The sequence below is a fragment of the Salarias fasciatus genome, chromosome 18 (genome assembly GCF_902148845.1).
Source record: "Salarias fasciatus chromosome 18, fSalaFa1.1, whole genome shotgun sequence".
Taxonomy (NCBI): domain Eukaryota; kingdom Metazoa; phylum Chordata; class Actinopteri; order Blenniiformes; family Blenniidae; genus Salarias; species Salarias fasciatus.
The window spans coordinates 20,644,417-20,669,658 of NC_043762.1; the positions used below are offsets into that span (position 1 = coordinate 20,644,417).

The 25,242-nt window shown below is 45.0% G+C and overlaps 2 protein-coding genes across 5 annotated transcripts; both read left to right on the forward strand.

Annotated features, from left to right (window-relative positions):
* Positions 1-1,220: 1,220 nt before the first annotated feature.
* Positions 1,221-7,270, forward strand: abhd8a (abhydrolase domain containing 8a). Its single transcript, XM_030116063.1, has 5 exons — positions 1,221-1,485; positions 3,373-4,184; positions 4,285-4,455; positions 4,665-4,881; positions 4,993-7,270. Exons 2-5 carry the CDS (start codon positions 3,382-3,384, stop codon positions 5,203-5,205), a joined length of 1,404 nt encoding a protein of 467 aa, XP_029971923.1. The 5' UTR covers positions 1,221-1,485; positions 3,373-3,381; the 3' UTR covers positions 5,206-7,270.
* A 1,653-nt stretch (positions 7,271-8,923) lies between these two features.
* Positions 8,924-24,830, forward strand: kdm4ab (lysine (K)-specific demethylase 4A, genome duplicate b). 4 transcript variants are annotated; one of them, XM_030116057.1, is made up of 23 exons: positions 8,924-9,093; positions 11,902-12,063; positions 12,234-12,409; positions 12,485-12,599; positions 12,750-12,943; positions 13,150-13,199; positions 13,926-14,029; positions 15,177-15,314; positions 15,432-15,661; positions 15,759-15,922; positions 16,007-16,668; positions 17,487-17,594; positions 17,782-17,899; positions 17,996-18,171; positions 18,253-18,466; positions 19,069-19,148; positions 20,597-20,652; positions 21,082-21,190; positions 22,375-22,566; positions 23,293-23,463; positions 23,548-23,667; positions 23,813-23,905; positions 24,103-24,830. In XM_030116057.1, exons 2-23 carry the CDS (start codon positions 11,923-11,925, stop codon positions 24,238-24,240), a joined length of 3,549 nt encoding a protein of 1,182 aa, XP_029971917.1. In that variant the 5' UTR covers positions 8,924-9,093; positions 11,902-11,922; the 3' UTR covers positions 24,241-24,830. The 4 variants fall into 4 exon arrangements, with proteins under 4 accessions (XP_029971917.1, XP_029971918.1, XP_029971919.1 ...); XM_030116058.1 differs by having other exon boundaries at positions 17,785-17,899; positions 24,103-24,240; XM_030116059.1 differs by lacking the exon at positions 17,487-17,594 and having other exon boundaries at positions 24,103-24,240.
* Positions 24,831-25,242: the final 412 nt, after the last annotated feature.

Genomic DNA, 25,242 nt, shown 5'->3' on the forward strand with positions numbered 1-25,242 from the left:
ACGATTGGGGCCAGATGTGCTCCAGAGCCTCCACCGTCAGAGTCCATCTATAGCCTTGTTTCTTATCTTGGTGCAAGCACAGAAACAATTTTCAACAATTCTTCTCGAGCAACCATAAGGGATGGTGGAAAACAAAAAATGCTTTTTAACATGAAGAAACACTACAAAAAAAATCTCAGAGGTGACGGCTTTCCGCTGTCCTGGTAAGATGATACAAGGTGAGAAAAGGATCGGACTGAGTAACAAGCAAACAGACACAAATCCACTTGCTTCAGGTGGACAGAGGCAGGAGGCTCAGAACACGAACTTCCAGTTATTTTCACAGATCCTAAAGGAGGGTAGAAAGAGAATAGAGAGAAATATCAACATCTTAATTCTAATGACCTTAGACAGAGGTTGTCTAAACTAAGGTGTGTGGGCCATTTGAGGCCCGGGTGGCACTCTGAGCTGATCATGTTGTTTTCCCCCAAATATTTAAATGAGAAAAATGACTTTTACTTTAAGGGTGTGATGATATTTGAATGTGTTTCTGTTTCCATTGAATTTCCAATCAGTCCGCTGATGAAAAGCTTAACTGTTTCTCAGAGTATGCCAAGTAATAATGCAATATGTGTCATTTCCATCAGCTACAGCAACAGAGAGGCTCATTTGGCTCTCTGCCCCACTATAGCCACAGTAGGCCGCTCGGTGACTGGCACTGGACTGCCCCAGCACGTCCAGATTGCTGATGACAGTTCTGGGGACAATACTTCTGAATCCGTTAGATACAGATGTAAAGGTCATTTCCTCTTGTCAGTGAAACAGGCAGATACAGTGTTCAGGTTTTAATGTGTCAGTTTGCAATGAAGCAGAGGAGGTGGGTCAAAATCAGCTGTGCAACTTCACACCTGGCAGGCCTGATCACGGCCATGTGCAGTCCAATTCAGACAATTAGCAGGACCATCATTTTATCATGTGTGTCTGACTCTCTGACCGCAGGCAGGGACGCAAACACTCACACACACACTGTCCTGTCAGCCTTAGCAACAAGCCCGCACGTCTCTCCCATTGGCCTCCTCCCTGCACCCATCCCTCCTCTATTCGTCCTGCTTCCTGCCACTCAAGATGCCCGGAGCCGCTGCTCCTGCTGCGGAGTGAAGGGCAGCGGGGCTGGGCAGGGCTCGGCCTCAGTGCGCAGCGGATGGATGGATGGATGGATGCTGAGCAGAAAGGCGCACCGCCGCTTCTTATCGTTATGGGTGAATTATTGCAGCGTAGCTGGCCCACATTTATGCATGCATGCTTTGTTTTCTACATAAGTCCCGCCGTGTTCTGCAGTGACAGCCTGACGAGGCCAATGAGGAGCGCGTGCTCTTTCGCAGCATCTCTAGCGTAAACAAATTGTTGCGCCAAATGCAGCGTTTCTCTCCGCTCCGTCTCCTCGGCCCTCGACTGTCTTCGTTCACTGCAGATTTCTCATCTCCGTAATCCTCGGTATTCCTGCAGGTAAGACATCGCTTTATAAATGGATTTCTAGACGCCGCATCGTGTGGTCCGGTTGCGCTGGTCGTATTGGTGCGTGGTGTTATCGATAAAGCAGATCGCTGCATGGCTGTGTCCTGTAGCGGGTAAATAAGGCATCCATCAATAATACAAGCGTTGCAAACTCGGGCCTCTGCACACATAATGGATGATTCGTCTGTGGGAAATTTGGTTTGCAACGCATTTAATGGAGCCTACTTGGAAAAAAAAAAACGGTATTTAGGGCGCATATTACTGTGAACAAATAAGACAGGCTAATTACCAAGCTTGTAATATAACTTGGTTTTTCTAAATGTTGTACAAGATCCTACGAACATTCTAGGCATTTCTGCGTAGATGTGTTTTTTGTGTCTCTCCTTTTACATCCTATATGCACTTCTTTGCATTATATGCGAATGCATTATATTGCATTTTTTTCCATAATCAATGAAATTCCCATTCAGTTATATTTGTCAGACTATCAGACTCCAGACCCTTGTTTCAGGGACTGAACAGCACGCTGTGTGCCAAATGTGTGTTACTTTAAGAATAGGTAGACATATCAACCTATATATTCTGCAATGCAGACAACTACTTCAGTAAGGCTCAGTAACCTTCTGCCTTTTGGGCCGAAAGGCTTTTTGGAATTGAGAAATCAATCCACCGGCTCCTCGCAGCCATATTCCAGTCCTCTTTGATGTATTGATGGAGAGTAGGTCAGGAGGAGAATCCCTGATTGAAATGTGAGGGCTGCTGCTGAGTGCTGTTGTTGTTTTGTGCTCCAGAGGCATCCAGACCATCTGCTGAGTGGCTGAAAATACAATAGATCAATAGAGATACGCTTTGCATTGTCACAGGTGAACCGAGTTGCAGGCTGGACTCTTTGGTGTTTCCCTTTCATTGATTTTATTTTGTTTGTGAAAGATAGGCCACTCAGCTGGCATTTACTGAGCTGCTTTTGTACCGAGACGGCCCCGATACGCTGACCTTCAGACCGTCTTTCCACCGACCGTGACACATTTTGCACAGACGCAGGCTTCTCTGCGGGCTGCAGACAGAAATGTGCATGCTGCAAATTGTGGTCACTTTCACTTTTAACCAGGAAACAATAGAGCCCCTCCATGTGCTGTGGTGTCACCCCTGCTGCTCTGTTTCCTGCAGATAATCACAGTTGGTGTTTGCATCAAAAGTTCAGCATAACAATGCTCTCAGTCTAGCTATGACAGATGATGATCATGAGCAAGAAAACAACAGCAGTTTAGTTTTCTCATCCCCAGTGGACAATTAGTAGTTTAGGAAACTGTCATACTGTTATGAGGCATATGAATGAGTAACAGACATGTTACTCAGTCGTGCCCCATGACCAGTGTTTTCTATTTATACACATCCTGATTCTGACCAGTGTGAAAAGGAAGGGTTTATTAATAGCACTCTCCAAGGTTGAGCTGTGAAGGGTCAGTCTTCAGGGACGCCGTACCCAACAAGTATGGTTTGAGTTGCTTCCAGCGAACAGGGAATCCCATGTGGAGCTGCTTCATCACCAGGTAAGTCGGGGTTCACAGCATCGTCCCAGCTCGAGCGTGTTTCATCTCACTCGACACTAATGACAGGGTGAGGAAAACCATTTCATCGCACCTCTGTTGCTAGGAAACAGCTTGGATCCAATTTTGTGGGAATCAAGCTGAGCTCCGTTTCTTCCAGCTGAGCAGTTGACATTTGCTCGCACTGCAGATGCATCTCTTCACGATGCTTGAAACAGTGAGGGAAGGGATGGATGGAAGCAGGCTAGGAGGTTCCAGAAACCCTCCTGCATGTGTTAAAGGTCAAGATTTTTCATGCCGATCTGTTCTCTGTGTGACTTTCCTCCTGCAGGGCGGCACCATGCTCACCAGCATCACTGAAGGGATACTCTGCTGCCTGACTGGGAAGGCTGCCAGTCTGGTTCTGCCCCTGGAGTCGTCACAGCCCTCAGATGGTTTTGAGTTCGTGGAGGTGAAACCCGGGAGGGTCCTGCGAGTGCGACACATCGTCCCAGAACGTCAGCCCGTTCAAACAGAGAAGGAGGCTACAGACCGCAATGATGACAGCTGCTCCGAGGACTCTCACACTGACCTGGACGCTGGCAGCAGCGTCCACTGCAAGAGGAAAATCACAGTCTACCGTAACGGCCAGCTGGTGATTGAGAACCTCGGGGATGTTTTGCACTCGGAGATCCTGCAGTGTCAGGATGGGGATTTGGAGCCGTGCAGCATGGTAGAGGTGGAGCTGGCTGACTACAAAGAAATGGCGTCATCTCCAGATCCGAACCCCGTCCCCCCAGCAGTCCCCCCACCTGCGGGCGAGCAGAAACCGGCCCCGCCTCCTCGCCGCAGACGCCGCAAGCCCAAGCGCACTGTGATCATCGACTCGAAGAGGGAGATCTCCAGCTGCAAAGGAACGCACTCGGATGTAGCTCTTTTCTTTGTGCACGGCGTCGGAGGCTCTCTGGACATTTGGAGCAGCCAGCTGGACTTCTTCTCTCGGCTTGGCTACGAGGTCATTGCGCCGGACTTGGCGGGACACGGAGCGAGCACCGCCCCACAGATTGCAGCAGCTTACACCTTTTACGCTCTGGCAGAGGACCTTCGCGCCATCTTTAAGAGATATGCTCGCAAACGCAACATTCTCATTGGCCATTCTTATGGGTGAGAATTAGAATTTTTTTTGTCGTAAACAAAGCTCAAAATTAAATTCCCATTTGTTTCTCATGTTACATGTAAGTATTTCTTCTCTTTTTTGTTCTAGGGTGTCATTTTGCACCTTTCTGGCCCATGAGTATCCTGATCTGGTCCATAAAGTGGTAATGATTAACGGAGGCGGTCCTACAGCTCTGGAGCCCAGCTTGTGCTCTATCTTCCAGCTGCCATCTTGTGTCCTTCACTGTCTGTCACCTTGCCTTGCCTGGAGCTTCCTCAAGTAAGATGTACAGTCATGTGATGCTGAATCTGATTCCAGAAACGGCAACAGTCACATTAGTCATGGAATAAGACATGTTGTGACTAATTGATATCAAAATATGACAAAAACGTGTGGAAAATGTTTATTTTTAGTGCTCGTGTAAGGTCTATCAGCATATTTAAGCAGCTTAAGTGACATTTCTTCTTTCTCGTTTTCCTAACCTTCAGAGCTGGATTTGCCCGTCAGGGTGCCAAAGAAAAGCAGCTGCTGAAGCAGGGCAACGCCTTCAATGTGTCTCCATTCGTCCTGCGAGCCATGATGAGTGGTCAGTACTGGCCCGAGGGGGACGAGGTCTACCACGCAGAGCTCACTGTGCCCATCCTCCTGGTCCATGGCATGTGTGACAAGTTTGTGCCCATGGATGAGGACCAGCGCATGGCAGAGGTAACCTGCAACTCCCAACATGAACGTGAACATGAGCAAATTTGTGAAATTTACTTTGAAAGCTTTTATGCAGTCTGTTTTTAATGTTTGGTGTTTTGGCTTTGCTTGCAGATCCTCCTGTTTGCTTTCCTGAAAGTCATTGAGGAGGGGAGTCACATGGTCATGATGGAGTGTCCTGATACCGTCAACACCCTCCTCCACGAGTTCTTTCTCTGGGAACCTGACATGTCCAGAAAAGACGGCCGCAAGACGGACGCAGAGAAAACGGTCGCGCTCAGTGACCGTCTTCACACACTGAGAATTAGTAAACCTCTGGACAAATAACTGACGAGCCGTCTGGTTGGATCACAGAACCCAGCAGAAAGCCTTCCCGGCAGTTGGCGCGTGTTCTCAAGGCTCCCCGGCTGTGAGCTGTTATAAACAGGGCCACATCTTAAGGATGCGGACGACCTCTGGTGCTCTGAGGAAAAGCGAGAAAGAACACATGAGAAGAGGAAGTGATGCACATACGCAGTCACTGTCTGCTTCACTTTTTGATTCCTGTTTCTGTGCTCCATCGCACCATGTCTGCAAAGTGACCCAACACCTGGTTGTTGAAAGGACTGTCCCATGTCTGGTTTGTGTGTGAATTGATGTTTGAAGAAGTGATCACAAGATGCGAACGGTATTAGTTCCATTGAATGGTGCTGGAATGTCTCCACCTTTATCTTAAATGTTCTGTAAAGTTCAAAAGAGATTTTGTTCTCTCTTTCTTCAAGTGGTTGACAAATGGTTATGTCCATTCTAGGTGTGGTTGTCATGGAAGCGGACACGACAATTGTGAAACTGAGGAATCGGAATGTGTGATCTGGTGGTAAATGACAGGAAAAAAGCTGATGATAATGATGTATTTTCACATTCTGAATGAGTGGAAGTGTTAAATGGGCCAAGGACATTGAATATATATCAATGTACATGCAAAGTGTATTACTAATTACGTCACATTCAGACTCAAATTATACTATGACTGAAGCATAATTATTCACTCGCAGTCCTGCCGCCTAATAACCACATCCATTGCAGTGTGCAGTGTATGCCACCTCAAACATGGACGCTCACAATCACAGCTGTTGTCTCTCCAGTGGACTGGTGGATGTCCAGTTCGCAGAGATGTATTTATCATATGCTGCACTCCAATACTAAATCTCAATTGTAAAAGCTACATGTCAGTGGGAAGCACAATATAACCAGCTCATCAATTTATTGTTGCATGAAACTTAAGTGATGTTCAAAAGGAGATTCGACTCACAAAATGTTTGCAGAAACTGACTTAAATAGACATGGAAGCCAGAAGATTCTCCTTTTTGGTTTTAGCAGCCATTTTCAATAATGATATTTATATTATCCTAAGGATACTAAATATTGAAGCCCTGCGTGAGTTGAGAGTGTGAAACAAGTGAGGGTTGTGAGGATAGCTGCAATATTTAAAATCCCCCCTGACAACTCCTCTCCACTCAAATGGGTGTTCATCTTAATGGGCAAGAATTTAGAATAAGTCATTACTTTTCATTTTACTCTGTAATAACAGCAACTGCCATCACAGACTGTGGTTGTTCTGGTCTCTTTAAGCTGTTGTGTCTCAAACATATAAACGCAAAAGAAAAGTGTGACACTTACTTCTCAAGTTCAACCCGTTTGTATCAGAATAAAGTAACAAGCTCAACATATAACTGAGAGACATTCATTTGTGGATGCTGCTTTGTCTCATACTGGGACCCTAAGGTGTGTGTAAAAGCACAGTCTAATATACCCATGGACAGTGCTTATCTATTGCTTGGATATTTTCCTGTTTTGAGTAGCAGGGGATGTGGAAAAACGATGGATTTGAAAGTGGCTGTATCAATGCTCATGATCAAATAGGACTCAGCCAAAGGAGACAGTTGTGCTCCCCACACTGATCTGTTTATATATGCATCTGGAGAGAATGTGGATGCAACATGACTGGTTTTATGCAACTGGAACGAAACAGAGAAACCGCGTTCAAATAAACACAGCTGACCGAAAACGTTATATATTCTATGAACTTTTACAAAAACCAACAAGTGCTGCTGATGCAATGTACTGTGTATCTCCCATGGTGTAAAGGTCAGTGGAAATGTATGGACGACAGGGTGCACATGTACTTCCTCCTATGCTAAAAGTGTGTGCATATACACATTGTCAGTGCTCATATGTGCTATATCTTTTTGTGGTTAACAAAATGTGTTAATGTTATTGTTGCATTTATTCTTGGGAATAATATATGCACTGCCTGAATGTAGATGCATATAACATTATATAGTCTATCAGAACAGTTGGATTCAGTGTTTGGATGTGCCTTCCAGGCATCAAATAAAACAGATCTCCACAGAAGAAGAGTGCACCTGGTTGTTTTTCTTTTTTTTGTTATTGTTGTATGTCTGAGCAGTGGAATCGGGTCAGCTGGACCTGGCTATGTGCGTGGACCTGACTCAAAAGGGACGTATTCTGTTTGTTTTTTTGCAATTGTAAATGTTCCAACAAAAGAAAAACAATTGTTATATAACTTAAAACTAGCTAGAGAGTTCCACAACTGTATGTTTAATAAAAATGGTGAAGAAGATGGATGAGATGGATGGCTTTCATGAATACATGGATATCATACGATATCCATGTATAGGATATCGTACATTCCCTGTCTCCCCCCCCCCCCCCCCCCCCCACACACACACACACACACACACACACAAAATCTGACCTTAAACCCAGCTCAAGGACTGACAGTATAGTATCCCTTGTGTAGCCTTAAAGCCACATCCTGCAAAAACTTGGAATAAAATTCATTATTATCGTTATACAGTGAAATTTTATATGATGGACTGGAAAACTTTCTTTTTACCAAATCTCGATTGAGGTTCCCTCCCAGCTGCTCCAACCCCAACTCAGTAAGTATAGAAGATAGATGGAATAGACTTTTATATTAAAATGACATTCAGTTAAACTATATGCTGAACTGCGTGACAATCTGAAAAGATAGCAGTGCTGGCTGTGGACAGGAAAAAAGACCCAGCCCCATCCTTTCCTCTCACTGCAGGACACCTCAGTCTTCTGCTTATGACGTCACCCTGGCCTTTTTCCACCAAACTGGTTCCTGTGCTAATTCGAAGTCGAACCTTAGCACTGTTTTGTTTTGTTTTTTATTTCCTACCATCTCACCCCCAGTTTTGAGAGCCCCTGGGCTCTCTGCTTAACAACTGAAAAGGGATTATCACACCTCAGCTTTCTGATCGTCGCCTGTTCTTGAATAATGCAATGAGCATCCCAGGAAACTCAGACGTGAGACATCTTATGTCTGGATTGGCTGCTTTTTCAATGGAGAAGCAAAGCACTCTTATTTTGGCACCTCTTAAGCACTGGCACCAGGACCAGGATGTACTCCGAAGGCAGATGGAGAAGTCCACGCCAAACTAGTCTCTGAACACTGCTATCATTTAAGTCCATCGCCATCTGGTATGCCACAGCTTTTACAAATCATTGTCTCACATGTTCAACAAAGAAGGTGATCAGCTGCAATCTCTCATCTCTGCTGGACCTTGTGGTCCATCAGGAACAAAACCTCCTTACACAAAAAGAAGAGTTTTATCAAGTAGCCCCCGTCACCCAGCTGGCTTTTAACACCCCCACTACTAAAATGGTCACTCTCAACAGAATTAAACTTTTGTGTGTGTATGTGTCTAAACAAGTCTGTATGCTGAGGTTATTTATTTGCACGCTTATGTGAACATGTGTACCTGTACAGTAGATTCTTTTTGATTCTGATGTAGTTACAATATTTAACATAGCATTTATTTATAATGATCTTAATTACATAAAATAATGACAATACATAGTTTCTATTCTAACATGATCATGTTATTTAACTTGATGACTTCACAATCAGTGAAGAAACACTCACACGTTTGAAGAGGCAGTTCTTCCCATCCGGGGTAAGACGGGAGGCTCGGCCTCTGATTGGATCAGCGTGTCTCGTGCGTGCTGTGGTAAACACAATCCGATGTGCGTGGACGTGCGTGAAGGAGGTAATGGAGGACAGTGATCTACTCACAGGATACTGTTAAGGAGCTGTTTTCCTTTGCCATGTTCCAGGCGATCTTTTCTGTTAGTTACTAGGCGGTTGCAACCCAGACTACAGCATTTGATTGGAAAGAGCGGCTGGTAAGTGTTCGCATGCGGAGTTAGATTTCTATCCTGCAATGCTAATCTGATTGCTACACAATCAGTCCTTCTGTGCAGCTAATGGAGATGCTACTGCTGGGACGCCGTCTATTTGCTGGCAGACATCAATTTCTCTTTAAATGACACGCTTCCTGTTCGCGTAGCCTGAATTAAAGCAAATTGACCTTATCAGGATGAAGCTTGCGGAAGATAATACATCAGTAATTTGGGTTTTTGATCTGTGTTTCTTGTTTTGCTAGCGGGTTTTTGCACCTCGGCATAAGCCTGTTAGCTAACGCAGTTGTCGAAGGAGCTAATGGTAGTCACGATGAATGTAGTCCAGAAAATAGTCGGCTCCCGTTATGTTGGGGACCTGATCTTGGTTGTTTGCTAGCCTAATCTGTCTCTTGTCCACCATATTTTGCTTCTCGTGGTAGTTTAAGTGCGAATTTAATTTTCAATCGGATGTATGAATGCGCATTGTCAAATACGTGACGATTAGCGTAATAAAATAAGACTTGAGCAACATTGCTACGCTAACAGGCGAGCTAATGTTATGCTATGTATCGTTACCCGAATCAGCTCATGTTACTGAGGCGAGTTAGCACTCGAGCTAATGCTAGCTAGCTAGCTAGCTGGGCTTTAACCAGGGGCCCGCATTAAAGAGACTAGTTCAAGCGTCTTGGCGGAGGCTGCAGCTTTTATTTCAACACTTTCCAGGTTAGCTGCTCATACACCCTTTTGGGAACAAACTTGCAGTTTTTTTTTAACGTGACGCACAATTTTTACGCGAAGTTGATTCGGGGTTATTTTTCTTTATTATTTACGAACGATGCGTTTAATACCGGTGATTTTTAATTTTGAGTTTTGTTAACGGAAAAATCAAACATGCATTTGTATGTACATATTTATTTGCATCAGTTGAGTCTCATCATCGCTGCCAAAATATGAACAAAAATCTTAAAGTGTTTACATTTTAGTGTATTACTTCATAGCGGACAATGCTCATAGCTTCTAAGTATTAAATTAAGAGTGATATCTATGAATGGTCAGGAAAAATGCACTGCATTGAAATATCGGATTAATGAGGATCTTCTTTAAGTGTTCCTCCTTGCTACTATCAGTCTGCACCTCAAAGTGCTGTTGAGTGAACTTTGATCTGTGTTCTTCAGTTCTGCTTTGGAGCTTCACCTGAGTGCCTCTGTTTGCTTCACTGCACTGCACTTATCGTTTGATCACTTTAAGAAGTTCATCCCCTGCCATATAATGGCTTCATTTTAGCAATCTCCTCTTGAAACAGCTGATTTCCAGCTCCAGTACCTTCAAATTCACATTAGTGTCCTTAGAGGAGTATTTAACTCACTCAACTTTGTTGCTCACGTCTTGTCTGGGAGATTTCACGCTTGACTTGTGAAATAATATTGTAAAACATTCATAGAGCTAAAAACGTGTGTAAGCAACATTCTTGAAAGCACATCTTAGTTCTCATGTAGTTGATCTGCGGGTGATAGTTTCAGGACCTCCCTGGTGTCCTGCATGCAGCCGTGTCATTGGTAGTCTTGCATTGTTTTTTGAGTAAGAAAACCTGTTTCTCCTGATTTTCCTTTTCTCTACCTTGATTGAGCAGCTGTGTCACCAGAATCAAAGACCTTGTTTTTGTAATGTAGTAGCACTTTGAGCTCACAACACGCCCCTTGTTTCCTGTTTGGTATTCATCACGCCTGCTTGTTGAGCATTTAAAATTTGCATGTTATATCCCAGCTGCTAGATTCAATGCTTTTTTTTTTTTTAAAGGTTTTCAATCACTTTATTTAAATCATGTTATAATACTAAATTATTTAAACAAATGGAAACCCATCCACTCCACTACAAGGGCAAAAAAAAAAAACAAAAAAACACAAAGGCGCAAAAGATGCAGAAAGAATTAGACACCTGCATGCTTGTGGCCACACTGTGTGGGTGTACTGAAATGCACACTCGCACAGTTACTTTACTATATATAGAGTCCAGGAAATTACAGTTTCATACAGTGTGAGAGGCAAAACACCCTTAATCAGCCACCCAAATCCAACGGCTCATTTCACGCGAGTTTCTCAAACTCTGTGAAGGGATTCCAGGCTTGAATGAATCTGTCTTTTAACTTGTGGCTGTAGTTTAACTTCTCCTGTGAAATCATTGAAAGCACCTCCTTAAGTTATTGTTTAAGTGAGGGAATTCTTACCCTACTTCCACTGCAAAGGAGAGAAGGCTGAGTTTTGTTTCTGTTGATGAAACTCCTGGGTGGTGTTTACTTTCCAGTATGAGATGGTGTGCTGTGCCACACTTTGACAGTGATTGAAATATTTGCAATTTAATTTAAATGTGATTTGTTAAAAATAAGCAAAGTTTTATTGTTTGCATATCCAGAACAAACTGGACCAAGTTGTAGTTACACTTGCTTAACAGGCCGGAGAGTGAGAAGCAGTAATCCTCATTTGGCTTGACATATACCCGGTCTGTAGTTATACGCTCCCTCGTGTGGCAGAGAACACACCGAAGAGGCAGAGTGTGGACAACAGGGAGCGCAGCTCAAGTCTTCAGGGTGCGGATGTTGAACTCGGGGAAAATGATGTAAGAAGGGCAGCTGGGACAGACTGCAGGTGTCTCAACAACAAGGCTGTGCTCATTTCACCATGTTTGTGCGAGTGCTCATCAGGTACCGCAGGAGGCTGTTTTTCAGCTTGTGGAGGGGTGAGAAGTTTAAGCTGAATTTTATTTAAAACTGTTCATCATTAAAGAAAATCTTGATTTCTCTCTGCATACTTGCAGGTGCATCCACTAAAATTCAGGATGGCGTCAGACGGCGTTTCCCCAAACCACGCTTCCAAGGGGATCATGACCTTTCACCCCACTGTTGAGGAATTCAAGAATTTCACCCGTTACGTTGCTTACATCGAGTCCCAGGGAGCACATAAAGCTGGACTGGCAAAAGTAAGTCGTACGTCTTGGGAGATGCTGGGCTTGAAGGAAGTGGTAGAGGCCACTTTGAGGCAGTGATCACAAGCCATCCCATTGCATTATTATAACAACAACTTTCTTAGAAATTATTCGAACACATTATGGACCTATTTTGTTTGTAACTTGTCTCATTTTTCTCCCAGATTGTCCCCCCAAAGGAATGGAAGCCCAGAGGTTCCTACAATGACATCGATGATTTGGTGATTCCTGCGCCCATCCAGCAGGTGGTGACCGGCCAGTCGGGCCTTTTCACACAGTATAACATTCAGAAGAAGTCCATGACTGTCCGAGAGTTCCGCAAGATCGCCAACAGCGACAAGTGAGGAGTGTCGAGTGAACAGATCAGAGTCTGTTGTATCTGCAGTGGGATTAACGCGCCTCTGTCTTTTGATAGGTTTTGCAGTCCACGGTATGATGATTTTGAAGAGCTGGAGAGGAAGTACTGGAAGAATGTGACCTTTAACCCTCCCATATATGGGGCCGATGTGAACGGGAGCCTGTACGATCCCGTGAGTTTTCATTCTCTGCATGTTAAAGTTATCGTTGATTGTTCTGATTTTATCCAGCGCCTCCGTTTGCCTGTTTCAGAAGACCGACGGCGTTAATGCTCAGTTCTGATCTGTTCCAAGAATAATTTGTCATTTGTTGTAATTTGGCAGGATATCAAGGAGTGGAATATTTGCCATCTGGATACAGTTCTGGACACCGTGGAACGTGACAGTGGCATCACGATTGAGGGTGTTAATACACCCTACTTGTACTTCGGCATGTGGAAGACTACTTTTGCGTGGCACACTGAGGACATGGATCTCTACAGCATCAATTACTTGCATTTTGGAGAGCCCAAGTCCTGGTACAGGAAATTTTTCATTTTGGTGCCGACAAAAAATATGTTGACATTGATTCATGCGGCGCAGCAGATGTTTATGGTTGAACATCTATTTGGAAATATTGCATTACTTCATGAGTTGTAGCAGTAGCCTTTCAGATGTGCATTGTATCACGTGCCTGACTTAAAAAAATACAAGAATGTAATTTCATTCACTGGACTGTGTGCAGGTACTGCGTTCCTCCTGAGCATGGGAAGAGACTGGAACGTCTGGCCAAAGGTAAGAAAACAGTGTTCACCCAATTACTTAGCATATACTGTTAGTGTACTGAAGGAGATTTTTGGCATATCTGAAGAATTTAACATGAGTATATATATATGTATATATATATATATATTTCTGACAAGTTTCTTTACTCTTACTCCAGACATTTAAAACCTTACACTTCTACTTTTTGTCCTTCCAATCTTAAAACTGACTCCTCTTTTCATTTTCTGGTGGAAGCTTCAGACCTGCAGGGACATGATCAAAGCAGCTGATGTGATTGCATTGATCCATTGTTCCACCACAGAAGTTGATGGAGTTAAGAATGATGGCGTTACTTTAATCGTTAAGTCTGTTTAAAAAACACCCGTCCTTCCAAAAGGAAGGGCTTGATATTCATTTTTAAATTGTCTCATGGTGCCAGTTGTTAATGCAGTGTGATAATATATCTTCTGATAAGTGTAATAAACAATGCACTGTATGATGGATTGATTGATTCAACTCAATTGATTCATCAATTGTTTCTACCCAGAGTTGAATTTTTCAAAGTTCTTGAGATGATCAATAGAAAAAAAAGTCACACTGATATAAACTACACCACAGCTTTTAGAAAACCTGCCATTTAATAAATACAAATTACTTGATGTTTTAGAGGAACAGCTGTGTTTTTCTTTTGTTTTGTTTTTTTTTGGTGTAGATCCTTGTTAAACATCAGCTTCAATCTGTTTTTCTCTCTCTCAGGGTTCTTTCCTGGTAGTTCTCAGAACTGTGAGGCCTTTTTAAGGCACAAGATGACTCTCATCTCTCCTTCCATACTGAAGAAATACGGCATTCCCTTTGAGAAGGTAACGAGAATATTTATTTCGGGTGTCGATTCTTGTCAAGCATTCCAGATCTCTGCACAGATTCTATCAGTTTACTGGATTGTTCTGTTCCAGAGCTCAGCAACAATCATGTTACTGATAGTGAGGATTTTTCACGTCGTGGTTTGACAGTGTGGAGATTTTGGATCCTGTGATGCTTCTGAGTCATTTAGGTTTTTCCGGAAGCTATTTATATTATAAAGATAACTGAACATGCACAAACATCTGAAGGCATTTCACCCTTTTCACCCCAAATGTGAGAACAGTTGTATTAGATATTCATTAGCATTTGATACCACCTCACTACAGTATTTAGAAATCTGCTGGAGGAATATGAAGCCCATCACAGCGAGATTGAAATAGAGAATTCAGTTTGTGCCCGTTTTGTTGCAGTTCAGCCAGTGCATCAATCCCATAATACTTCCATCCGTGACATTTGTACTGATACAGCATCAGACTGTAGGGCCTGTATTGAAAATTAATCTGCTTGCTTCATGCTGTAATTTTCTCATGGAGTCCATTAAATGAGTCTCTAATGTGACCTTTGTGAGTCTTTGATACGTTGGAAGTGCAGTGAGGAAAGAATCCGATGTGCCGTATGCATGATTAACGGAAACGCTAAAATTTCCATTGTGTTGGTATCAGTGGTGGAACTTTATGATCCACTCAATTCGATCAGATTGATCTAATCGGAAGTATTTACATGGAACGATCTGAATGCTTATGCTCAATGTAATTACAATGGTTGTCAGACTAAGTAGCCCACTGTGCTCCAGCTGGTTATGGTTTAGGTGGATGATGCACCCTAACCAGTTATGTTTGTTTTATCTTCTGATATTTGTTTTTACAGTGTAAAAATCATCCCAGTGATATAAAACTTAAACTTAACTTCAGTTGATTTTTTTAAATTTTTTTTTTACTTCAGAAATGTTATGTACAAACTTAAAGGTTACATCCATCTGAAACTGCTTTTCTAGTTCCAGTCAGCCACCAGAAGTCACTGCTCTTCAAGCTGAAACCTCCCATTTATTTGTCTTCAAAAAGAAAAAAACATCAGAACTACTGAAGGTTGCAAACCTGCTTACTCAGTTTTTTTCTTTTCTTTTGTTCTTAAAATCCTCCTGTAAAGATAACGCAGAAGGCCGGTGAATTCATGATCACCTTCCCCTATGCCTACCACGCTGGTTTCAACCATGGTTTCAACTGTGCAGAGTCCACCAACTTTGCCACAGAGCGATGGATCGAGTACGGCAAGCAGGCCGTTTTGGTGAGTGACTCCATTGAAAGCACGCATTTATTTTGGCACGCTAAGAGTTTGTCCTGACTGTAAAAATAAATATCATTTAAATTGGGGAAAATAAACACTGTAACCTCACTTCTCCAGTGCTCATGTCGTAAAGACATGGTGAAGATTTCCATGGATGTGTTTGTGAGGAAATACCAGCCGGAGCGTTACCAGCAGTGGCTGGCTGGGCGGGACCTGGTGCCCATCGACCACTCCCGGCCCACCCCGGAGGCCAAGGAGTTCCTGGGCGAGTCTTTTTATGATTTCAGCAGCAGCAGCACCAACAGCGGCTCCACGGCGAGCTGCGGGGACGACGGAGAACGGAAGAGGTGTGTTGATGTTGCAGGACATGGGTGTTTTCTCTTTCTGCCTTTGTGGTATAAGGGAATTGCACTCTCATTATCCACTGTTGTAAATTTCTCTCAGCACCAAGCAGAGGATAGAGACCAAGAGGCACAGAGTGTGTCTGGAGGTGCCCGAAGAGGTCGTACCAAAGGACGAAGAGGACGATGTAGTTCAGTACGGAAAACGTCCCAGATTAAGTCTCATACCTCCACGAACTATTACACAAGATGGCAAGAGGAACAAAGGTATTGAGCGACTCTGTATCAGATTAATTTGCTGTGAAGTGAGACTAGTTTTAACAGTTTTGCCCCTCCTGTTCTGTGTTGCAGGCCCTCCAAAGTTGGTTGTCACGCCAACAAAGCTGACTTTAATGGATCCGTTTCACCGCAGCTTGAGTCGGAGCAACAGTGACAGCGGCCGTCTTCCTCATTATACCAAGACTCGTGCTCCCGCGATCTCGTCCCAGTCCAAACCCAGAAACGGGCATCTGTCCGTCTCGGTCGCGCCCGCGTGGACGGAAGCTGCGGCGCAGCCGTCCCGCAAAATGGGCGTGGCCAGCCTGCTCTTCCACAAGATGACCCCAAAAGACACCCTGCAGGTGCACAACTACAGCGCGGAGCAGCAGCAGCAGCAGCAGGCGCACACGCAGCTCCAGGTGCACAGCTACGCCCGGGAGCACCAGCCCCGCCACCTCCAGCACAGAGCCTGCACGCCGTCGCACACACAGGCTCAGGTTTCTCCTCTGGCAGCCGGCTGTGAGAGACTGGCTCCGCAGCAGATCGCCATAATCATCCAGACCAAAGGAGTAGAGGATGAACCCGCAGCACAGAGTCCAGAGGTCCAGTACCAGGAGGTCAAGCCCTCAGACTGCCAGGCTCGGGTGGAGGTGTCTCAACCTGAGCCCACCATCAGTTCTGTTCCCACCAAGATCGAGCAGCTGCGAGACCACAGGCAGGAGGACACGGGCGCTCCCAAGACCAACAAGAGAAAGGTCAGTGTTTGTATCGATTTTATCTAGCGGAATAATCTGATCGACACTCGCATCTCATTCAGACCTTTTTCGACTTTTATACTTTGCTTGTAAGTCTGTTTCCTGTCTGTGCTCCTCAGTGCATGCACAACTCTGTCACCCGTCATCAGTCATGCATGAGTAACATCGCTTTCATCTGACCAGACAGTTGTACTTGGGAGTTTGGATTTTTTTTTCCTTGATTTATCTCTTTGCTGCAGTATTTCACAGCCTCTCTGAAGCCTAAAGTCTCTCTTCATATGGTTAAAGGTTTAACCATACCATAATACACATCTTTTCTTTCTCTTAGTGATGTTTTTTGCATTACTGCTGTTGAGCTTTTTCAGCAACTGTAAATTAACTGATTATTATTTGGTTTCTTAAACATTCCCAATCAATTTGAAGAATATAATGCAAGGCTGGTTTTTCCTCAATTTTACATTGAGATGAAAAGAATGTGGCCTGAAGACATGTTAATGATCAACTGCATCTTATAGCTGAGTAACTTACCCACAGTTGAAGTGTTACTTATCTCTCTTAGAACTGAATTTCCTGTATGTCAGGGATTTAAAACCTTTGACTTTTTTTGTTACTCACTGGTTGCCTACAGGAGAAACAGCGGGACTGTCTGGTGGCTCTGTACTGGTGCATTATCCTAGCATGATGCTTGCGTACTAATCCTCGACTCAGCCTCTTAATTCTTCTAACAACACGATGTTTGTAGAAGATCACACTTTGAACAGAAGACGTTTCCAACGTGCCATGACAATTGAATGTTATTCATGCTGTTTAAACTGCAGAGTAACCAATGCCCCCTTGTGGATAATGGCATTGTCATCCTGAAAGACACCATTCCTGTAATAAAACCAATTCACCATGAGGTCAAGGTGATTCCCCAGAGTTATTATGTAAGTAGTTCCCACCTGCAACTCCAGATTTTCTGAAGGCATTGATGCACCTGGTGTTTTTCTTGGAATGTGTACATACCAGTACAGAGCTTCCACCACACTTCATCGATGTGACGACGTGCAGCACTCTTGTGTTCACGGCAGTGTTTTTGAAGTTTTGGTTTGCTGCACTTTTAAAACCTCCCAGCAGGTGGCAGAAGAGCAGTCGTACTGCAAGTCAGTGGTGAAAAAGCAGCAGGAGCAAGCCCAGCTGTGCAGCCTGCCCCGCCATCACCCTCTGATCAGAGAAGTGCACAGTGACGAGGGTGAGTCATTGATCTGATCACCACGTTTTCTACTTCTCGTTCTTCCATTGCTCCCTTTAATGTGCAGAGCCTCTGTTCACCCTCTCATCTCTGTAGAGGTATACATGCCTGTGGAAGTTGATCAAGTGGAGAAAGAGGACTGGGCGAAGCCCTTGACCCAGTTGTGGCAGTGTCGACCCTATGACCCCCAGGCGGAGAGGGACCACAACAAGCGCGTGGGCCAGCAGGCTCCGTACTGCTCCATCTGCCTGCTCTTCCACACCTACCACCAGGTGAGCGCTCAGATTCTTCTCTGAACAGGATAGAAATTGACCTAAGAGTGTCCTGAACTTTGAACTCTGTCTCCCCTCCAGTCTGAGTCCGGTGGCGGCAGCTCCGGCGTGACGCTGGTGAACCGTCCAGGAGGCCGGCAGTGGTCCAAGCCGCTCATCCCTGAAATGTGTTTCAACACCCAGTCCGGCAAAATGAGCGACGGCGGCGAGGGACAGCTGTCCAACCCGCACGTCGCCGAGGACGGGACCAGCCGGCTGGTCAGCTGTGCGCAGTGCTGCGTTCGTGTGCACACGAGTAAGCCCCACCCCCACCAGCGCCTGTCTATTAGAATGTGCATATCAGGGGAAAATTACAGATTGACTGAAATGTAGCTTTTATTCCAGCTGTTTCTTAGGAACTGATCATGTTTTAAGTTATTCATCTGTTATTACAAACTGTTGCAAAGAAAGATGTCTTATTATAGAATTCAGTCAGGACTGTGAAGATTTTCTCTAATGATTTGTTATAATTGAGTCTCAAGTCGTATCAAATGTGAGATGGAGCTCCAGTATATTATTTACAAAGGCAAAGATGATCAGAAGTGGGAGTTTGCATGTGTTCGAATGGACACAGACGCTCCGTCTCATGCTTTCCGTGCAGATCTTTTCTCTGCAGGGTTTTCTTTGGAAACGGCCCATGTTGGTTTAACTGGCTGAAGTGGATATAGTATTACATTCCTCTCGCAGGAGGGACTTCAACATCGTCTCCTAGCTGTCATAAAAACCTCCATATGTAGTTCTGGGTAGATTCCTGTGTTTAACTGAACTGCAGAATTAAGCATTAAAGGGCAGCTCCCAGCATTTCTCTGGTGACAGTGAAGAAAATCTCTTTGAAATTGTTCTTCTGTTCCTGTTTAGGTTGTTACGGCGTGTCTGGGGAAGGAGCGGAGCTGGACGACTGGCTGTGCGCTCGCTGTGAGGCCAACGCCACCACTGAGGTGATTTACCTAAACTCGGACACCTTCCTTGTATAAAGGCAGATTCTCATACATGTGATCCCTGAACGCAGCTCCGTAGCGATCCAGCCAGAGCGTTTCACGGGAAAGTTATGAGAATCTTTGGCATTGGAGCTGAATTGGCACGCTTACGTGCATTTCATATGGACATGTTTTTGTGATCATATCCATGCTGAGTCGTGAAGCGCTGCGTCCTGAAACGACCTGCAACGAAAACCATATGGCGACTTTAAAGTCTCAACAAAAGAAGCAGGAGCTTCATTCGCTTCCTCACATGAGGCAGCTGCAGAGTTAGTTCCCACACCGTCACCTCAGAACACAGTTCTTTACTCTAAACATAGTTCTGCATGCCTGTTGCTGGTGCAGCAGATGTCAAAGGTTAAGTGGCACATTTACCCTACACCTTCGTAGAAAAAAAAAAAAAAAGGAAGTCCCAGGCTCTGCAGCTGAATTAAGTGTCGACTGCCGGCTTTGTCCCGGTTCAGTGAGCGCCGCTCGGTTCTCCCTCTCCCTTTGTGCCGAGGCGGTGAGACAGCGCCCCCTTCCTCAGAGTGTTGCTGTTTGGGGGAATTTGTTTTTCCCACCTTTGTTGAATTTATCTTTGAACTTCCTTTCACATTCCAGTCTGCTCAGAACAATAGATAGCTGTGAAATATTCTGGGAATGTGGCTCCGATTCATCCACAAACGCTGTTGACCTTTAAAGTGGGCAATGATCTACTTTGTAGCTTGTTTTGACACACGAGAGGATTCTCATTAGTTTTGTCTTCAGCAAATGGCTTTTGTAGATGTATTAAATGCTTTGTTGTGCTGTTCTCTATTGTCCTGGGAGGTTTGGAGCCCTGCAGATTTAAAGAAATTTTAATGGATGAGATATTGTCGGTTCTACAGAAGCCTGATAAAAACCAAAACTGTTTCAAAGTGAAAACCCAGGTCTGCTGAAACTGGATTTTTAATGATAAAAGGCTCTTATCATTTTTGTTTTCTGTTATTAGTGTGGCTTAGAAACTGTGCTGTCTTTTGCAAATGAATAGTTTTGCATACTATTTAGAAGGACTTAACGTTTAAACCACCACTTTACATTTTTCACAGGCGCTCTTATCGGTGAAAATATTTGTTTATGTAGAAACAAAGAAAGGTTCTAAAAAATAACCAGAGCTGCTGTGTTCAGCCCAGCCAGCGCCGTTCGCAGCTGTTTAGCTGCTGTATGTCTTTGTGCACGGTGCTGTGTGTGTGTGACAGCTGCAGGAGCACTGTGGGTTTTCCTGAAACAACAGGTGATTAATAGACTCGTATTAAAACTCCATTTAAATGTAAATGATGCATCTTTCTCCTCTGCTAAACAATGAAAGAATCACGGTGTCACACATAGATGTTTTGATATTAAGTGATGTTGAAAGCGTATTAAAAACCCCTTTCTTCCCTCTGCAGGACTGCTGTCTGTGTACGCTGAGAGGCGGCGCTCTGCAGAGAGCCAACAATGACAAGTGAGTCGCACCAGCAGAGAGCAGACTGCTGCACAGAGCCACTGCTTCCTGCTCTGTAGACCTTTCATTGTCCTAAAGGGTTAAAATTCGACGTTAATCTTGGGTGAAAGAATGACAGTAGAGAGATTTTCTTGGATGAGACTCGCTGATCAGGGTGTGGTGTGTTTTCCCAACATCTGTCCGGTTGTTTCACAGAGCAGGGAAAATTTCACACATGTTGTTTTCATTCTTCGCTCATGTTCCGGTTTGTAGCGTCGCGCCACTCTCCTGTTCCACGCTCTTCTAATGTTTGAACTGTGGTTTTAAATGTCGAAGCCACTTGACTGAACATTTGCTCTGACATTTCTGTAAACTTTGCCCCCACCCCCCACCCCCCGGCCGGCGTGTTATTTGTCCTGACTCCCGTCTTCGTGTTTGCCTTTCACGCAGGTGGGTTCATGTGCTGTGTGCCATCACTGTGCTGGAAGCTCGCTTTGTCAACATCACCGAGCGCAGCCCCGTGGACCTGTCTGCCATCCCGCTGCCCCGCTTCAGACTGGTGAGGCCTCGCTGCATCAAACAGCTGTGATTGATCGGCGCGTTTTGTCCTTAGTGCTGGAACCTTGTGTCTGTATTTGCTCCTTCACTGGCGTCGGGGTGGCCTCCCTCCTGCCTCTGCAGCCCCAGTGCGGATGAAGAGGGATGGATGGATTCTGCTAATTGTCGACACTCACTGCAACACTATCCCCTCACTGGCTCGTCGTCAATCAGCCACATAAAAACTAAAGTGCCAGAAGGATTTGCTCGCAGTGGTGGAGCCTCTCGCCTATAAAACCCTGTTTGATTTGCATTTCATTTATTTATTTTGCTTTATAGACCAGACGATAAATCTTCTGCAAACAAATCTTTTTTTTTTTTTCTCTTGCCAGTGAAGCAATCCTGAAATCAAACTCCTGTCACACATTTCCTTTTTTTGCAGTTGCACAACATATTTTATCAGCCACCTCATGTTGGTTTGCGTATTTAGTTCTCATCGTGTTCTCTGTCTTGTTTTCTTACCTCACGCGTGGCGAGATGAGTCCGTTCTATTTTCTCACTTCTGAGCGCCGGTAGGCCGCAGCAGATTGAGCTGTTGGTGGGCCGAGCTGCTCTCTCACAGAATCTGCTTGCGGTTTTCTCTTAATTGCATACACTGAACCTCCGGCGGGGCTGCTGTGGCGCCTGTTGGCGGCGTTTTCCACTTTCACTTCTCGTTCTTGTGAAACCCACGAAACTGCACCAGTGCACAACTTCGAACTGCAAATAATGTTCTTCATAACAAGCCATCGAACCCAGAGATCTGCCCCGCCACAGTGTGAAAGACTGGATGTGGGTCCTCCCCCTGAGCGGGCCTTCCAGAGGCTTGTTGGAAACAGCAGCTGGCCCCCTCCCCCATTGTTCAGGGTCTTGATCTCTAAGGATCAACTACTAAATGTACCAGAATCTCGCTCATGACGTCAGAAGCTTGTTCAAATATGAAAAGGAAATTGTGTAATTTCCCTCCACATATCTGAGCTCCAGTCAGTCTGTTCTTTACAACCTTTGATAACTTCCTTTTTTTTAATATTCCTCCCTCTCGTTGCCGCCTCGGCCGGTTTCTCTCCGACTCCTTTCCTTCCCCGGTGTTTCCTTGACTTTATCCTTCCTCTTGTCCCTCACATCGCTGATTTCCCCCTGAGCCTGGTGTGTTTGTCCCTCTGGCAGAAATGCGCGTACTGCAGGAAGAGGATGAAGCGGGAGGTGACGGGCTGCTGCGTGCAGTGCTCCCACGGCCGCTGCTCCACGGCGTTCCACCCCACCTGCGCTCAGGCGGCCGGCGTCCTCATGCACCCGGACGACTGGCCCTTCGTCGTCTTCATCACCTGCCACCGACACAAAGCGCCTGTATTACCCGAGGTGAGGAGCCGGGGGCAAATGGCCGAACTCAGTCTGCACAGTTTGGGTTTGTTTGTTCAGCAGAGGAGCAGCAAGAAACTCATTTTTCACTGGTTTCATAGCTGACATGTTTTGGGGAAAGAGAGATTTTGGTCTTATCTTTCGAGAGCGCTGCCAAAACATTTCAGCAGCTCGCCTCCCTGTCCCTCTATCAGGATTTAAAAAACTTTTTTTTATTCCACATATAAGATTTCTTTTCATTTGATCCTCTCCGTATAGATGAATGTTCCTGCTGTTGATGTGAGAGGAAGTAAAAGAACAACAGCTCAGTCTCTTCTGCTTCCACTTCTTGAAAGGTTCAACACCAAAGTTTATTTTTGGTGTGGATTGAAAGCAGGCGAGCGCCGTGCCCGGCCTCGACTGAGAGGATGAAAAAATACAACTGCTTTATTACGTTCTGTGATATATGAATGGAACATATCTTTAAGACTGTGATTTTTTATATAAGAAGGTAAAGAGGCCTTAATTTCCAGGATGCTTGTAGAAAGAGAGGGTCTCGCCTTCGTGGCTGCTGTTATTGGGTTGTATAGCTGCAGGTTTCCAGCTGTGAAGCTCGGAACTGCTTCTGCCCCACGGAGCCGCAGCAGCTTCACGTTCCGAGTAAATGTTGCCGGAGGCACCGGAGCGGCTGTGCTCGGTCACGTTGATGAGCTTTTCGAAAAGTAACGCTCAGTGTTTCTCCTTCAGCGCAACAAGACGTCCATGCGGGAGCTGGCAGTGGGCCAGAAGGTGATCTGTAAATACAAAAACGGCCGTTACTACCACAGCGACGTGGTGGAGCTGACCACAGCCACGTTCTACGAGGTGGTGTTCGACGACGGCTCCTTCAGCGACAACCTGTTCCCCGAAGACATTGAGGTTTGGAAAGTTGTCCTGTTTTTTTGGCGTCGTGCAGTAACGTGAACGTTTCCAGTTCAGCGTTTTCCTCTGCCGCGTTTGCAGAACCGCGACTGCGTGCGACTGGGCCCGCCGTCCGAAGGCGACGCCGTCCAGGTGCGGTGGACAGACGGGTTGATATACGGAGCCAAGTTCGTGGCGTCGCACTCCATCCCCATGTACCTGGTGAGCCTCTGGCCTCTGCCTCACTCTCACCTGCAGATTAAATATGAAAAAGATTGGTTTTATGAATTTAATTACCAAAAAAAAGGAACCAGTTGTTAAAAACTGAATGGTGCTGAGACTCTTTGCTTTCCCTTCATACTTTCAGGTGGAGTTTGAGGATGGCTCACAAATCACGGTGAAAAGAGACGACATCTACAGTCTGGATGAAGACCTGCCCAAACGGGTCAAGTCCCGACTGGTAAACTATCAGTCTGTTTACTTTGGCGTTCTGATCGAAGCAAACTTAGAAACACAGGCTGAACAGTTAAACTTTTCTCTCAGATGTGTGTGATCCATCCACCTCTCGGGTGCTGCAGTTGTGTGTGTGTGTGTGTGTGTTGGGTGCTGAGTGATGCAGCCCGGCAGTAATGTGGCTGTAATGTCCTTCCTCCCCAGTCGGTGGCGTCGGACATGCGCTTCGAGATCTTCACCCAGAGCGAAGTCAAGCAGAACTCCAAACGGCAGCGAGTCATCAACTCTCGGTACAGGGAGGACTACATCGAGCCCGTCATCTACCGAGCCATCATGGAGTGACTCTCCTGCTCTCTTCTGTTTTTTTGTTTTGTTTAGTTTTATGTTCTTTTCCTCCTCATCCACTCACCTCTGAGACCTTTTTTTTTTTTTCTTTTCTCGTGCTACTGCTGATAGGAACGCCGCCTCCCCCCTCCTCCTGTCAGGCTCCATATTTATGAACTACGGCTGGGACTCTAAATGACTTTTTTGTTCATTGTACAATATTCTTTAACATCAATTTTTCCATCTCCCCGTCGGCTGTTTTCGTCCTCATGCTTTTCTTTTTCTCAGGAAGAAGCCATCAATCCATTAATCTATGTCAGAAAAGTTGAACGATTGAAATGAGATGAGTTTTCTTTTCAGTAGAATTTGAGTAAGGGAAGACGGCGACGGCGAATAGTTTTCCAAATCGTCAAGACAGATGTTCCACCAGAGTGACATTGTAAACTGTGTGTCTGTTTTTAACTTCTTCATGGCGACGTTACACCGCGCTCATCAGCTCGAGTTACTCATGAATTGTGGAAAGACTCGACCCCAAAGAGTGAAACCGTTGTGACCGGAGGTTCTTGATGGTTGTTGTTGTTTATTAAACAACGTCCTCTCAGATTGTACTTTTCACTTGAAGCGTTTTCATGAGCGGTTGGGAAGTGTGTGTGTGTGTGTGTGTGTGTGTGTGTGTGTGTGTGTGGTTGAAGTGTACTGAGGACGGGGGAAGCCCCGGCGGGCCCCCAGCCTTACGTCTCAAAGGGCCGAGTCGGCTTTTCATTTTCCTGTTTTTTTTTTTTTTTTTTTGTTATAACTGCTGTAAGTAATTAATGTTATTACTATACTTTATTTATGCTAGCCCATTAAGTTTGAGAGCAAAGATATTTTTATCTTTTCACGATTTGTAGAGAACTACAGATGTATTTATATTTATTAAAATAGGATTTCGAGGCGATGGAAGAACAATGTGGCTCGAGTTCGTCTTGACATCAAGAACTCTGGTTTTTGCCGAGTTCCAGTGGGGTTCTGTTTCGAGCT